General features: G+C 41.2%; 1 protein-coding gene across 1 annotated transcript in view; it reads left to right on the forward strand.

Annotated features, from left to right (window-relative positions):
• Nucleotides 1–1,099: 1,099 nt before the first annotated feature.
• Nucleotides 1,100–15,806, forward strand: part of LOC133506409 (sialoadhesin-like) — a 42,191-nt gene continuing 27,484 nt past the window's right edge. Inside the window, 9 exon segments of the mRNA XM_061830527.1 lie at nucleotides 1,100–1,232; nucleotides 3,919–4,281; nucleotides 6,278–6,573; nucleotides 6,575–6,914; nucleotides 7,747–7,983; nucleotides 8,451–8,720; nucleotides 9,443–9,703; nucleotides 11,315–11,575; nucleotides 11,648–11,729. Coding sequence (XP_061686511.1) covers nucleotides 1,190–1,232; nucleotides 3,919–4,281; nucleotides 6,278–6,573; nucleotides 6,575–6,914; nucleotides 7,747–7,983; nucleotides 8,451–8,720; nucleotides 9,443–9,703; nucleotides 11,315–11,575; nucleotides 11,648–11,729 — 2,153 coding nt within the window. The 5' untranslated portion in view covers nucleotides 1,100–1,189.

Raw genomic sequence — 15,806 nt, forward strand, 5'->3', positions numbered from 1 at the left:
CGGTAGGAGTGTTGATCGACCGATAAATTGAGAGCTTAGCCTTTCGGATTGGCTCTTTCTTCACCACAACAGACCGAGACAAAATCTCACCGAAGCAGCTGAGTGTAAAGCGTCTGGGATGAGATTCAGCACCTCTACATCTGAGACCGTGGAGCACAACAATCACATAACATGAACCTCAGAGATCTTCCAGACAGGCTCGTTTCGAAAGACTGGTGTTCATGTTCTCTTTGCGACCTAACGCCAACTGTGGTGGAAAGACAGTGTTGTCATGAGTTTGAAAAGGTCAAACAAAAATTGGGAGGTTAAAGAACAACAAATTTGGGTGTGTTTTCTCAGTTTTGTTGCATTTTGGTGCACAACATGTTGGCATCTTGGCCTAGCTAGAACGAATGGTCTGCAATGCTAAGCACCGGCAACGTCATAGGGCGAGGTCAAGGGTCAAGGACATTTCTTCCGGGTCTGACTGTTAAAGTTGGCACATATCCAGATAATGTGTGGATTTCAAAAATGTTATTTTCAATGTTTTTTCAATTAATGTCCAAAATATATGTAATAATAATATTACTTCAGATTGGAGGGTTAATTGTACATGTGAATTTTGGACAAAGTCCTCCTTTAAGCTGACCTCGACTAATTATTTTTCATTTCTAACCATTCAGAAACACAGAAACTAGGTAAAATGTAAAACCTGCTTTGGAAGGATCGAACGCATTGTGTGATAGGATGTTGTCAAGCTCAGTGTAAGCGCTGTATTAAAAATATCTATAGTGGTGGGAGGAGGTTACCCACCTCCAACCCCCAACTTACACACACGCACGCACAAATCAAATTTAGATGCAATTTTCTTCATTCTTTAGGTTTTACGCATGTCATATGAATAGCCTCATCTTTACAATTTCAAAGTTTTAGAAATATTACAGTGTACATTTAGTCATTCTTTGACGCATGTAGTCATTTATGTTGTGTACAAATAGTCATAGCAAAGAGGGAACATGTCATTTCAAAAGTGCACTTTTGTAGAAATGTAGTCTGGGAAACAAAGTGTATGAAGAAAGTAAAACCAAGAAGCGTTCGATCATGCATATCTAAGGAAAGAGGAAGAAGGTCAGCTCTCGCTCTCTGAATTTTTTTCATGCAGAAACGACGACGAAGAGCGGCGAGCATCAAACTCACATGCACATCAAATATGAGCTGGACCATATTTGCCATCTTTCTCTTCGGCGTACAAGGTACGAACTCGTCTATATTTTCACATTGGTTGCTTCACTTCCTGCCATAAAAGTCTTCTCGATGATTTTAATCATTCAAAGATCAGTGAGAGAGAATCCGAATTAGAAACAGCCTTAATGGCCAAGTATCTAACAAAAAACGAAGAATTTGTCTCTGGCAGTCAGTGTCGCCCTGGTACGACGACATTCAGAACAAAAAACAAAGTAACAAGATCAAAGAACAGGAGACATCAAGTTACGAGGAACTACACGATTCCTTATAAGAGTCACAGATGTACAAGGTGAAGAATCTTCTTCATTTAGAACAGTTGAGAGTGCGTCAACGCCCCACATTATGTTAAGATTGTAAAGAGTACTCTGATACGTTTGCGGTTTACCATTATAGACCAGTGTGCAAAGGGAGCAGTTTCAAGTGATGAGTCGTGCGATAGTCTACAGTATATATTAATACTAATCCAGGATGTGAGGGTGTGTCCCATGAGAGAACGCCTCCAAGGAAAATGTAAAATGTGGATTAAAACACATTGATAAAACGCACAAATGGAATGACTTTCACCAGACATGTTATTGCACTTTAAATTCAGTGGAACTGGATGTTACATTGCTTCCAGATGTGTAATCAAGCTCAGATCTGGTTTAAAATCAAATTTGACTTCAACACAAATCGAAGTGCATTTAAAAAATGTCCTGCATATCAGCCATTTATTGATCTTTTACATGACTTATGAATTGCTTCCAAATTTTGAATCTAGATTAAGTTTTAAATATAATTTGACACAAACACAACAAATCTGACAACATTTGACAGATTTAAAGTGTTCAATTTACTTTTAATTGTTTTTCATAATGACGTTGCTGCGAGATCGTCATGATAGAACAACGGGTGAATAAAAACTACTAGGTAATGTAGGCAATCTGCGACAAAAGTTTGTAAACAAAGCAAAAGTAAGAAGCATTCGGCCATTTTGTCTTTTTTCAACAGTGCAAAGTATATTCACGGATGTCAATGAGGGAAAGAGGAAGAATGTCTTTTAATAAATTGCTACACAAACAGAACAAATATGAAAAAGGTGTATGACTGTTGTGTCAGAACAATATATTTTAACGTATTATAGTAGATTGCTTCCAAAAATTCAATCTGAACCAGAGATAATAATCACAAGGATGCATTACATAAAGAAGAAAAAGTCAATCACAACAAGTCGACGACAAGAACAGAGAAAAACCAAAGTACAGTGAAGAAAATCCGTTTTTGATCACCCTGCTATATTGCATGTTCTCCTACTGAGAATTCATGGAGGGGTCTGAAAGTTTCATTGTAAGTGCGTGTCCACTGTGAGAGAGATAGTCGAAAAAGAAAAATCCAGAAATCGCAATGTATGATTTTTTAAAATTTATTGATATGATACAGCTGCAAATAAGTATTTTAACACCTATCAGCTAGAATTCTGACCCTCAAAGACCTGTTACTCCGCCTTTAAAAGTCCACCTCCACTCCATGTTTTATCCTGAATCAGATGCAACTGTGTGAGGTCGTTAGCTGCATAAACACACCTGTCCACCCCATACAATCAGTTAGAGTCAAACTTGTAACATGGCCAAGACCAAAGAGCTGTCCAAAGACATCAGAGAGAAAATTGTACATGAATGAATACAAACTCCACATGGCTGGAAAGAGCTACGGAGAAATTGCCAAGCAGCTTGGTGAAAAAAGGTCCACTGTTGGAACAATCATGACAAAATTGAAGAAGCTAAACATGACGGTTCAATGTCAATCGGAGTGGAGCCCCATGCAAGATATCACCACGTGGGGTCTCAATGATCCTTAGAAAGGTGAGGAATCAACCCAGGACTACACAACAGGACTTGGTTAATGACCTGAAAAGAGCCAGGACCACCGTTTCCAAGGTGACTGTTGGTAATACACTAATACGTCATGGTTTGAAACCCAATGGAAAATCTTTGGAGGGAGCTGAAACTCCGTGTTTCTCAGTGACAGCCCAGGAACACGTCTGATCAAGATTTCTGTGTGGAGGAGTGGGCCAAAATCCCTCCTGCAATGCGTGCAAACCTGGTGAACAACTACAGGAAACGTTTGACCTCTGTAATTGCAAACAAAAGCAACTGTACCAAATATTAACAATGGGTTTTGCAGGCATTCAAATACTTATTTACAGCTTTTTCCCACACAAATAAATCATTAAAAAATTATCCATTTGGATTTTGGAATTTTTCTTTTTAGATTCTCTCTCGCAGGGGACACGCACCTACTATGAAAATTTCAGACCCCTCCATGATTTCTAAGTGGGCGAACTTGCAATATAGCAGGGTGTTCAAATACTTATTTTCTTCATGGTACGGGCTAAAGATAAACAAGAGCCGTTTCAGTGCCAAGTTGAAAGTGTCTGATAATGGTGAATACCGAATTTCCATGGGTAGTTAGTCCCACGCCTAAAAGTTCGCCTGATGGCGCGAAGGACAATGAGGAGACTTTAATCAGTTGACCGCAGGTTCCGTGGGCAAGTGTAGTGATGGGTAAGAGCTGAGAGAGAGGTTCACTTTCAAGATTAAGAAAAAGTTCCGTATATTATTTTTCCAGAATAACTCACACATGTAAATAAATAAAAAGAATATACTGTAATATTGCAAGAGTTAATTTGCATGTTATTTTGAAAATGTGTTTCAGTCTTCCACGGATTGGAGACAAGTTCCTGGGGGGGCTATTATGACAAGAAAACCGTCTGTGGCCTGACAGGAAGCACAGTCACGCTCAACTGCTACTTCTGGTACCCGAAAGAAAATGATGGCCAACAGACAAACGTTGAGAAGAGGTTGTGGTTCACCAAAGTTTCTGATTATCAACCTGAAGATCTGAGCTTAGACCCCGAGTACTCTGGTCGTCTGGACTTTTACTGTCAAGGCGATTGGTGCAGCTTATCAATCAGAGAGCTGAGAGAAAGTGACGCGGGCGTGTACAAGTTCAGATTTGTAACAAACCGGCCAAGGGAAAGCTACACTGTCATGCCTGGAGTCAATCTGACAGTCAATGGTATCGATACTCACTAAAAGCTCGTAGCTACCAAGCAGGAAGAGCTACAAGCCTCTGTCCATGTTTACCTTTTTTTTTAATTTCCCCAGTCTCGTGTGTGGGCAGGATCACAAAAAGTTCACGCAAAAAGGCTTACAATAAGAGTGTATTATAAAAATTATACACACACACACACACACACACACACTGAAATCAAACAATTTTGAAAAAAATATGAAATGATGTTGCACAAAGGTTGAATTTTTCCATCAAAATTTAGCTTCATCAATATTGTTCAAAAATAATATTGAAAGAAAAGTTATAGTTCCATAAGTCATATTTTTTTAAACTCAATAATGCTGCATATACTCTTGCAACAATTTTAATACCATTGAGAATTTTTAAATTTAAAAATACATCATGACAGAGAATTTCATTTTCACAATTACTTGTCACCCTATGCAAATTTTTCTTTTCTTTTATTTAGAATAAAGATCTTTACAGAAATTTAGATTTTTCAAGAGAAATCACAAAATTGGCAGCACGTTGGAGCAGCTGGAGAGCGTTGGTCTCAAAGTTCTGAGGACGAGGGTTCAAATCCCTGCCTGGCCTGTGTGGAGTTTTCATGTTCTCCCCGTGGATGTGTGGGTTTTCTCCGGGCACTCTGGTTTCCTCCCACATCCCAAAACATGCATTTATTGGAGACTCTAAATTGCTGTGTGTGCAGTGTGATTGTGAGTGCAGCTGTTTTGTCTCGATGAGCCCTGCGATTGGCTGGTAACCAGTTAAGGGTGTACCCTGCCTCCTACCAGTTGACAGCTGGGATAAGCTCCAGCACTCCTGTGAGGATACGCGGCTCAGAAAATGGACGGATGTGTGGATGGATCACAAAATTGTGAGAGCAAGGTGTTCTTTGTGGTGAGCACATCTGCTTCACAAGTGTGAGGTTGAGGGTTTGAATCTAGGCTCGGGATTTCCTGTGTGGAGTTTGCACTTTCTCCACAGGCCTGAGTGGGTTTTCTGCGGTTACTCAGACCTACACCTAAAACATGCATGTTGAGTTCATTGAAAACTAAACAGTCTAATTTTGTGAATGTGAGTATGAATGCTTGTTTGTCTTTCTGTGCCCAGTGATTGGCCAGCAACTCGCCCAGGGTCATTTTTTGTTTGTGAGTTCTTTTTCGTGGCTTTTTTAAAAACTGACCATCAGATGCATCTGGTGTGATATATTTTTGCAGGTTGCCTTTGTGAACACACTCCGTGTTGGAAAAATTGACTTTTGATAAGAAGTATGACACTGGCAACCAACTCAAGTTGCAGCTGTAAAATGGTTTAGCCTCTATTACGATTTTGTTTTGTGGGAATTTAGAATAAATCCCCTTGGTCAAACCAACAAAATATAACAAAGCAGTTGTATTGTGTTTAACACAATTTAAGAACACAGAATATAATACAACACAATACAATCACAAGCTGACACAAAAAAGAGGTACAAAGACGGTTGAGTTATGTGTAACACGAGCAAACAGGCCAACGGACATATAGTCACCACAGTCTGAACGAATCTCCAAGGAGTTGAATGTTATTCACAGCGAATGTTCCACAAATGTCCAAAAGACGAGGGGCAGAAGGCAAAGTGGCAGAAAGCAACTCGTTACTCGTTAAGCCCCGATGGTTGTAAGAAGCCATGTCGAAAAGTCATCGTGGTCCTTAAATAAGCACTTCTCGAAGTTCCAGAAAGATCCACCCCTGACGATGTAATAAAGTACAGAAGTAATAAAGAAAGTACGTAAAAAAGAAAAAGAAAAGAAGAAAAAAGAGAAAACAGAGACTCATAATACTTCCGGAACAAATGATCATGCAGGACACACTATTTGGGAGCAGTTCACAAATTTTGACAATGAAAACACAAACATTGACAAACAAAATTCTGCTTGGTGGAAATGAGCTTTCACACATTTCCATTGAAATAAATGTGCTTTGACATTTGATCTCAATTTGTTCCACACGGTTGTAGATCTCCGAGTAGTGATGAGGAAAACCAATCAGGACAAGCGTCTGAGTTGTGAGACCGAGTGCAAGCTGGGGTCTTCTCCTTCATACCTCTGGTATGAGAACGGACGGGAAATCCAAAATGAAAACTCCCAAAAGTACAAACCTGGATATTACTCCAAACACAGCTACTCCTGTGCTGTAAGAGGAAATCAGCAGCTTTTATCTCCTCCAGTGTGTGAGTTGACTCCTGCCAGAGCAGTTTTTAAGACTTTGTTCCTCGCCAACTCTAATGCTGAGGTGCTTGTTCAATCTTTCAGGTTGGGCCAAAAGATGTAACATTGTCCGTTACCACAACAGAAACATCTGCGCCCTTAAAGGCTCGTCAGTGGACATTAATTGCATTTACGGAACCAACTGGAACTGGAACATCGAGACCAAATTCTGGTTCAGAGCAGAGACAAATCCCTCTCCACCTCGGAATCTCCAGTTGGACAATCACTACCAAGATCGTGTTGAATACCCATCAGCACCGTACGGACAATCAACTCTGAGAATTAAAAACGTGACTGAGAGCGATTCTGCTGAGTATCGCTTCAAATTCATCACAAGCAATTTTGAATGGAAAAGTACTTTACCCGGAACTACTTTGACAATCACAGGTACGTGAATCATAATATGTGTCATATAAAACATTAAGGTTTAGCGGTGAAGGTTTAAAATAATCCATCACAAATTTAGCTTTTAATTTCGGGTATTTACTATAGTTGCCAAAGGCCTAACTTACCTGAGAAGATCATAATATTTGTCACATCCCAAAAAGCTTCTAAGCCATCTAAAACACCAAATGTGGCCATTCTTCCTTTGTGATACTTTGATGCAGCAACATGTGGACAGTTTTACAGGCCAAGTCAATATCCACACTTAAAGCCAATCGGATGGAGCATGCAGTTTACCTGATATTGGGACTCTCACTGTCAGCTCCAAAGTCCAATATGTATTTCCAATTGAGGTCCAAACTCAAACCGAGGTCACGTGTGAGTCCCAAAGTCAATGCAGGGAACCAGTTTGGAGATCAAAATAAAAACATAGGCCAACCATAACGGCCAAAGCGAAGCTGTGGGTCTCGCTCAAGTACCGAAGTTAATGTGGTGGTCCATTCTAAGTATCGAAGTCCAAATTGACTCCTAGTTTTTTAACCAAAGTAAGAGTAGATATCCAGTTTAATAGTCAAAAGGTCGGTCCACTCTGAATCCCACATTCAACATGGAGGTCCAGTTAGTGAATCAAAATCAATATGGTGGTCTTAAAATTAATGTGGAATTTCTGTCTATAGCCTGTGATTCACTGACACAACCAAAGGTCCAAAGAGCTCTTCCTTTATGATTCTTTGCAATACGTGCAAGGTTTTTAACTGTTCAAACCAGTCTCCAGACTTAAACTCTAGAGAGCATGCATTTTCTGGACCCACCTTTTTGCTCCTCTTCCCTCCAGCTGTGCAGATGAAGGTGGTAGACGTCCAAGTGGAAGATTCTCATGTGTCCGCTTGGCTGTCATGTCACACGAGCTGCAGGCCGGCAGCTGTTTTGTCTTTCTGCTTGATGAAGAATGGAGTTCAGTTTGATTGCACAGAAACACAGAGGACGAAACAGCTCAGAATGCGTTTAAATCCTGGAGACTATGTCACCTGTGCTGTGCAAGGACAACCACTTATCGTCTCTTCTCGCCTGTGTGAGATTTTTATATGATCAATTTCATGAACTAAATTGTTGTATACCTAAAACTGTTTCATTAAAATGTATTTAGAATGCTTTTTTAATTTGTCTTGTCTAATATATTTATTCTAAATATTGAAATTAAAAAAAAATTTCACATTCAAAATTTAGAGTTGAATGAATTTTTTTAAACACGTGTTTCATTAATGGGGAGTAGTAACAAACTATTTAGGTATTTATTTAACTTGGTGACGCTTGACATAACAGTCTGCTTGCGCTCGAGCCCATTGGGGGCAGTGACCCACCAGAAGGAGCCGTGTTAAGAGTCATGAGTGCCACCTGCAAGACTGGAGTAGAAATTTATCACCATTTCCCACTGGATGTCCGGATTCAGTCAAGCGAGTTCGACATGTTTCAGACTGTTGGACTTGGGTGTAGATCTCCTCTCCTCAGACTGACTTTCTCCTCAATCTTCTCCTCCAGATGCTCTGAAAACCCCCAGGGTGCAGCTGAGTGATCGAGGTGAGATCCTGGAGGGTCACTCACTGACTCTGACCTGCAGAACTGACACTCAAACATCATATCGACAACACTGGTACAAGAAGATAAGGCCTTCAGGTCAACAAGATTTGGGGACGAGACCAGAACTGGTCTTCCCCTCCATCCAGTCTGCAGACTCAGCAGAGTATTTTTGTATTGTAGCGAATGACCTTGGGAATAGGATGTCACAATCTGTCATCATCGATGTGAAATGTGAGTACAGTTATAGTTACAGTGACAGTTATATTGCAGATTCATAATTTTGAATTTGTTTTTACAGTTTCTTACAGTTGTGGCACGGTGTAGCACATGGTTAAAGCATTGCCCTCGCAGTTCTGAGGACTAGGGTTCAAATCCCTGCCCCACCTGTGTGAAGTTTACATGTTCTCCCCGTGGATGTGTGGGTCTATGGGCACTCCGGTTTCCTCCCACATCCCAAAAACATGCAACATTAATTGGAAACTCTAGGTTGCCCCTAGGTGATGATTGTGACTGCGACTACTGTCTGTCTCCATCTGCCCTGCGACTGGCTGGCAACCACTTCAGGGTGTACCCCCTGTGCCCAACGACAGCTGAGATAGGCTCCAGCACTCTCCTGACCCTTGTGAGGATAAGTGGTTCGAACAATGAATGGCTGTGTAGAGGCAATACTGAATTTAGAGTTGTGCGCTTTCAGTGTAGTACCAGATTGTGCCACAGCATGCGAGCCGCAGCAAGGTCCACTGGAAGATATGCCAAATAATTAAGCGGAAAAAGAAGAGGCAAGACAACTAAAGAAAACTCAACCAGCCGCTATTGCTCTATACTTGAATCAATCATTTTCAAACAACCATAAAGTCAAAACAACGTATCCGCGATGATAAACGGGGGTTCGCCGAACAGGTGTGCGACTTAAATGAGCTGCTCACCAATGAAGCCAATGTTGTGTTCCTCAGATGCTCCAAAGTGTTCCGATTTGGGGGTGAGTCCACCACAGGACATCCAGGAGGGCCAGTCAGTGAGTCTGACCTGCACCTGCGACGCTAACCCAGCCGCTAGCTACACCTGGTACAAGGACAACAAAATTGTGCTGCAGGGAGCAGAAAGAAATTACAATTTCGCTTCCATCTGCTCAGAAGATGCGGGAAGCTTCTTTTGCAAGGCCCAAAATGTATATGGAAATGGCATCTCCTCACAGGTTTTCATAAACGTTCAGTGTAAGTCCCAAAGTCAGTGTGGGTTTTCAGAATAGGAACCAAAATCATTTTGAAAGTTTAGACAGGCGAAGTCAATCTTCAATAAACACTACAGAACATGCATTTAATCTTCTTTCCCCCTCACTCAAAATGGGAGTTAGAAATTTTTAACACACAAAAAGCATTGCTGTCAAATTTGTTAAAATATTCAACACAGCTTGACAGTAGTCCACCATGAATATGATGTGTGAAATATCACGAGTGTAGCAAAAATTACCAATACCTTGTTCGTCTTGTCTCTACTTGGTGGTTTTTCACGCAGGAGCAATATTGCAGACCTTTAAACACTGGCCTGGAAGGGCAAAAAAACACAACAAATTGTGAAACACATTCCACAAAAAAAAAGAAAAAATTCAGAAATATGAACAAAAGCTAAATCACTTTTACGTTTCAGTAAACAAATGAACAAAAAATATTTCAGAAAATACATCTACAAACGCAGGAACACTTTTGTAAAAAACGAAAACATTTAACAAAGACGACATGTGGCAAGTTGGACCAGCTGGAAAGCGTTGGCCTCACAGCTCTGAGGACCCGGGTTCGAGCACAGCAATCCCTGTGTGGAGTTTGCATGTTCTCCCCGGGTCTGTGTGGGTTTTCTCTGGGCACTCTGGTTTCCTCCCATAACCCCAAAACATGCAAAATGAATTGGGCACTAAATTGCCTTGATTGTGAGTGCGGCTGTTCTCCATGTGCCCTGCAATTGGCTGGCAACCAGTTCAGGGTGTATCCCGCCTCCTGCCCATTGACAGCTGGGATAGGCTCCAGCACTCCCGTGACCCTTGTAAGGTTAAGCGACTAAGAAAATGGTTGGATGGAAGTGTAAAAAAACTGTTAAAATGTTAGAAGTGTTAAAAATGTTTTAAAAATTGTAATGTAATGAAAATGTCAAATTTCCTTTGCCAACAAAAGATATTATCCCAAAATTGTGAAAACATCGAAAATGTAAATGAAAGAAACTGCAAAACTGAAACATAAAATACTTAAAAAGGAAAATAAAATAGTTTGAAAAAATATCTTTAAAATAGTTTTTTTTAAATTATAACTTGTTCATGTCCTTTTTTAAAATAAATAATAAAACAATCAAAACAATTTTAAAATGTTGAATATGATAAAACAATGATACAACAATTTACAATCGGTAAATTTGTATTCAATTCAATTATTACAAGTATTTATTGTAGTCTCACAAAAGGTAAAAAATGTACATTTATAAAACATGCATTTCTTGTTATATTCTCTAATGTTAAAATGTTGAATAAGATAAGGATGTTTTAAAATGATTCAAACTAACTTTTTGTTGAAGCTAAAATATTAAAAATGATAAAAATGTTAAATATGATAGACATTTAAATTTGTAAATAACATTTTAAAAATGACTTAATTCCTTTATTGTGTGTAGTTGATTATTAAGCTTTATAACTGGATAAAAACCTCATCTAAAATTTTAAAATTCTGAATAATATAAAAATGTTACAAATGTCGATAACGTTTAAAACAAGTGGAAGTGATTTTTTTTTATGTTTTTTTACGCAAAAAAAATTGGAACTACATTAAAAGTGTTCTTTCCAGATGGTCCTCGGCATGTGAACATCTCTGCGAGCCCCTCCAGTTCCGTCACCGTGGGTTCTTCGGTCATTTTGACATGCAGCAGTGACGCTAACCCCAACGCTGACTACATTTGGTACAAGGACAACGAGGAGTCACCCAAATCCACACAGGCAGTCTTCAACATCAGCGATTACCAACTGCACCACGACGGCGAGTATCGCTGTGAGGCCCGGAACACCTTGGGGAGCACCAACGCCACCCACCGGCTTTACACAGAGACTCGTAAGTCATTGTCACGTCTCCAAGGTGTTTCTTCTGCGTCCGTCTGGTCGCTTCAATGTTCCCCTTCCTCAGGTCCCCTGAAGGCGGCAACCATCGGTTGCGTGACGGGAGTTGTACTGCTCATCTTGCTTCTCGTCACCATCTACATGCTCAGGTCATTTTTTTCCTTGGGAATATATACTTAAAACTATTTTTGAAAAAAACTTCCTCAAGCCGTCACCCTATCGGGGTGGAAGGATTTGTGTTTCCCGATGACCCTAGGACCTAAGTTGTCACACCACTGGTAGGGTCACCCATGGCAAACAAGTTTTATGTGAGGGACCAGACAACGTATGGCTCCATACACCCCTATAATGGGGGGGGGGGGAGGAATCGATGGGTACAGGTTCCCTTGCCCGAACGTGGGTCACTGGGGCCCCCCTTCTTGGGGCTCGAAGGTGTGTGCCTGGTGTCCGAGCCTGCACCCTTGGGGCTCAGCTGGGCACAGCACAAAAGGGTAACATGGGTCCCCCTTCCAATGGGCTCACCACCTGTAAAAGGGGCCATTGGGGTCGGGTGCAATGTGAGCTGAGTGGTAGCCAAAGGCAGGGACCTTGGCAATCTGATCCCTGGTTACAGAAACTACCTCTAGGGACATGGAATGTCACCTCTCTGGCAGGGAAGGAGCCTGAGCTGATGCTTGAGGTCCAGAAGTTCCGACTTGATAGGTGGACTCACCTGAACACCGCTTGGGCTCTGTTACCAGACCTCTCGAGTGGGGTTTAACACTGTTCCTCTCTGGAGTTGCCCATGGTGAGAGGCGCCGAGCAAGTATGGGTGTATTTATTGCCCCCTGGCTCGGCACCTGTATGTTGGGGTGGATGAGCATGTAGCCTACCTTGGCGTTTGGGTTGGGGGACATGCACTGACTGTTGTTTGTGCCTATCCACCAAAAAGTTCAGTGTACCCACTCTTTTTGGAGTCCTTAGAGGGAGTGCTGAAGAGCGCTCTCTCTGGGCACTCCATCATTCTGCTGGGGGACTTCAATATCCCACATGGGTACTGACTGAGACCTGGAAGGGTGTGATTAGGAAGAACCCTGGTTAGGGCCCGAGTGGTGTTCTGTTACTGGACTTCTGTGCCCATCACGGATTGTCCATAACGAACACCATGTTCAAGCATAAGGGTGTCCACATGTGCACTTGGCGTCAGGACACCCTAGGTCGTAGTTCGGTGATCGACTTTGTGGTTGTGTCATTGCAATTGTGGCTGCATGTCGTGGACACTCTGGTGAAGTGAGGGGCAGAGCTATCAATTGATCACCACCTGGTGGTGAGTTGGCTCAGTTGGTGCGAAAAAATGCCAATCTGTCATGGCAGACCAAAATGTATTGTGAGGGTGTTCTGGGAACGGCTGGCAGACTCCCTTGTCAGAAGGAATTTCAACTCCCACCTCCGGAAGAACTTTGCTCATGTTCCGGGTGAGGCGGGACATTGAGTCCAAGTGGATGATGTTCTGTGCCTCCATTGCTGAGGCGGGCGACCAGAACTTTGGCCATACGATAGTCGGTGCCTGTCATGGCGGCAACCCACGAACACATGGGTGGACAACAGTGGGGGATGCTGTCAAGCTAAAGAAGGGGGACTCCCGAAGCAACTGGCCAAGGAAATTAAGGTCGAGTGTCTGGCATCTTAGGAGAGGAAAGCAGTGCACCGTCAACAATGTGTATAGCGAGGATAGGGGACTGCTGACCTCAACTCGGAACATTGTGAGTCGGTGGGGAGAATACCTCGAAGACCTCTTCAAACGTCTTCCCATGAGAAAGCAGTGTCGGGGTTCTCTGAGGCAGGCTCTTCTATCTCTGGGGTTGAGGCAATCGAGTTGGTTAAAAAGAGAAGGTTCTGTCAGGATGTCATATCTCATATTCAGGAAGAGCAATGTGGTTTTCGTCCTGGCCGTGGAACAGTGGACCAACTCTACAACTATAACTATACTGCTGAGGAGCAGGATCCTCAAGGGTGCATGACAGTTCGCCCAATCTGTCTACATGTGTTTTATGCGTTTGGAGAAGGCATTCGACCGTGTCCCTCAGGGAGTCCAGTGGGGGGTTCTTCAGGAGGACCCCTTGATACAGGCTGTTCGGTCCCTCTACGACCAGTGTAAGAGCTTGTTCCACATTGCCGGGAATAAGTCGGACTCATTTCCAGTGAGAGTTGGACACTGCCAAAGGTGCCCTTTGTCACCGATTTTGTTCATAAATTTTATGGACAGAATTTTTAGGTGCAGCCGAGGCATAGAGGGTGTCGGGTTTGGTGGCCTCACCATGGCATGTCTGTTCTTTGCATGTGATGTGATTCTGTTGGCTTCATCAAGCCGTGATCGCCAATGCTCACTGAAGCAGGTGGAGTGGCTGGGATGAGAATCAGCACCTCCATATCTGAGGCCTTGGTCCTCAGTCAGAAAAGGCTGGCGTGCCCTCTCCACATTGGGGAGGAGATCCCGCCCAGAGTGGAGGAGTTGAAGTATCACGGGGTCTTGTTCACAAGTGAGGAAAGAATGGAGTTGGAGAACGACAGTCGGATGGGTTCAACGTCTGCAGTGATGCGGACTTTGCATCAGATTGTTGTGGTAAAGAGGGAGCTCAGCTTAAAGGTGAAACTCTTAATTTACCAGTCGATCTATGTTCCTACCCTCACCTATGGTGATGAGCTGTGAGTCGTGACCGAATGAACACGATCCCGGATACATGTGGCCAAAATGAGTTTCCTTTGCACGGTGTCCGGGCTCTCCCTTAGAGATCAGGTGAGAAGTTCAGTAATCCAGGAAAGGTTCAGTGTTGAGCCGCTGATTCTCTGCATTGAGAGGAGCCAGATGAGGTGGCTGGGCTATCTGATACGGATGTCTCCTGGACACCTCTTGGATGAGGTTTTCCGGGCACATCCCACCAGAGAGAGACCCCGGAGATGACCCAGGAGACGCTGGAGAGGGAATGCCTGGCCTGGGAATGCCTTGGAATCCCTCCGGAAGAGCTGGATGAAGTGGCTGGGGAAAGTGAAGTCTGGGTATCCCTCCTAAGCTATTGCCTCTGCGACCTGACCCAGAAAAATGGTAGAAGATGGATATATGAATGGATGGAAAAGAATTGCACATTTGAAGTTGTAAAAATGGGAAATCAAAATTTAAATTCATTGAATTTTTTTTTCGTGGTAAAAATGACAAATTTGATTAATCGATAATAAAAACTCCAGAAAATATAAAATGTTAAGAAATATGATGATATAAAATATAGAATATTTCATATTGTTTCAATTATAAAAACAAATATGATAAAATTATAATAAAAATCAATTTTTCTCGTTAAAATGGTTGAAAATGGTTGCTGTTTATTCTTGTAGGAAAAAGATTGCGTCAAAGCACACAACACAGTCTCAAGCTCAGGTGAGAAAAAAAATATTGTGATTTAAGTGCTGAATGTTATACACAATTGCCTCATGTATGGAAAGTTGAAAACAATTAAAAATGTAAAAAAAAAATGTAAGAAGCATTTTAAATCTGTCAAGATTTACATTTACAAATATATCTGTCATTAATTTTGAAAATATTATAACCCACGCAGGAACAGGGAGAATATGCAAACTCCACACTGGCAGGGAAGGAATTTGAACCCCGGTCCTCAGAACTGTGAAGCCGATTTCACCGAATTTCAAAACATTAAATATTAAAAATGGTGATAGTGATTAAACCCCAAAAAAAGTTAAAATGTCACTGTTAAAATATTAAAAATGTAGTTTTTTACTTTATTCAACATGAACATTTAGAAATATTTTAAAAAACTTTTTCAAAATAAAACATCAACATAAAAAATATTGAATAACATTGTTTTTAAAAATATTTGAAAAATTACTAAAGTTTCAAATATAAAATGTAATATTAAAATGTCTAAACATTTAAATTTTTTTCTGAAGGAGTAACGCTACTAAGTAAAACAATGCTTAGCATAATTAAATCGCATTAAAATTGTTTCATTAAATTATCAAATTATTTAAACTGTCAAAAATATTAAATATTTGGAAGGTCTGATAATGATATTCTATATTAATTCCAAAAAAATGCTCAAAATCGTATTACTTTGTGAAAATTGTTAATTCCAAGTATGAAAAGTGTTACACCAATCCTTAAACTACTCAAAATATATCTATTTTGAAATCTGTGGAAACTTGTTAAAAAAATGTAAAAAATAATAAAATCATTT

The sequence above is a fragment of the Syngnathoides biaculeatus genome, chromosome 9 (genome assembly GCF_019802595.1).
Source record: "Syngnathoides biaculeatus isolate LvHL_M chromosome 9, ASM1980259v1, whole genome shotgun sequence".
Lineage (NCBI taxonomy): Eukaryota > Metazoa > Chordata > Actinopteri > Syngnathiformes > Syngnathidae > Syngnathoides > Syngnathoides biaculeatus.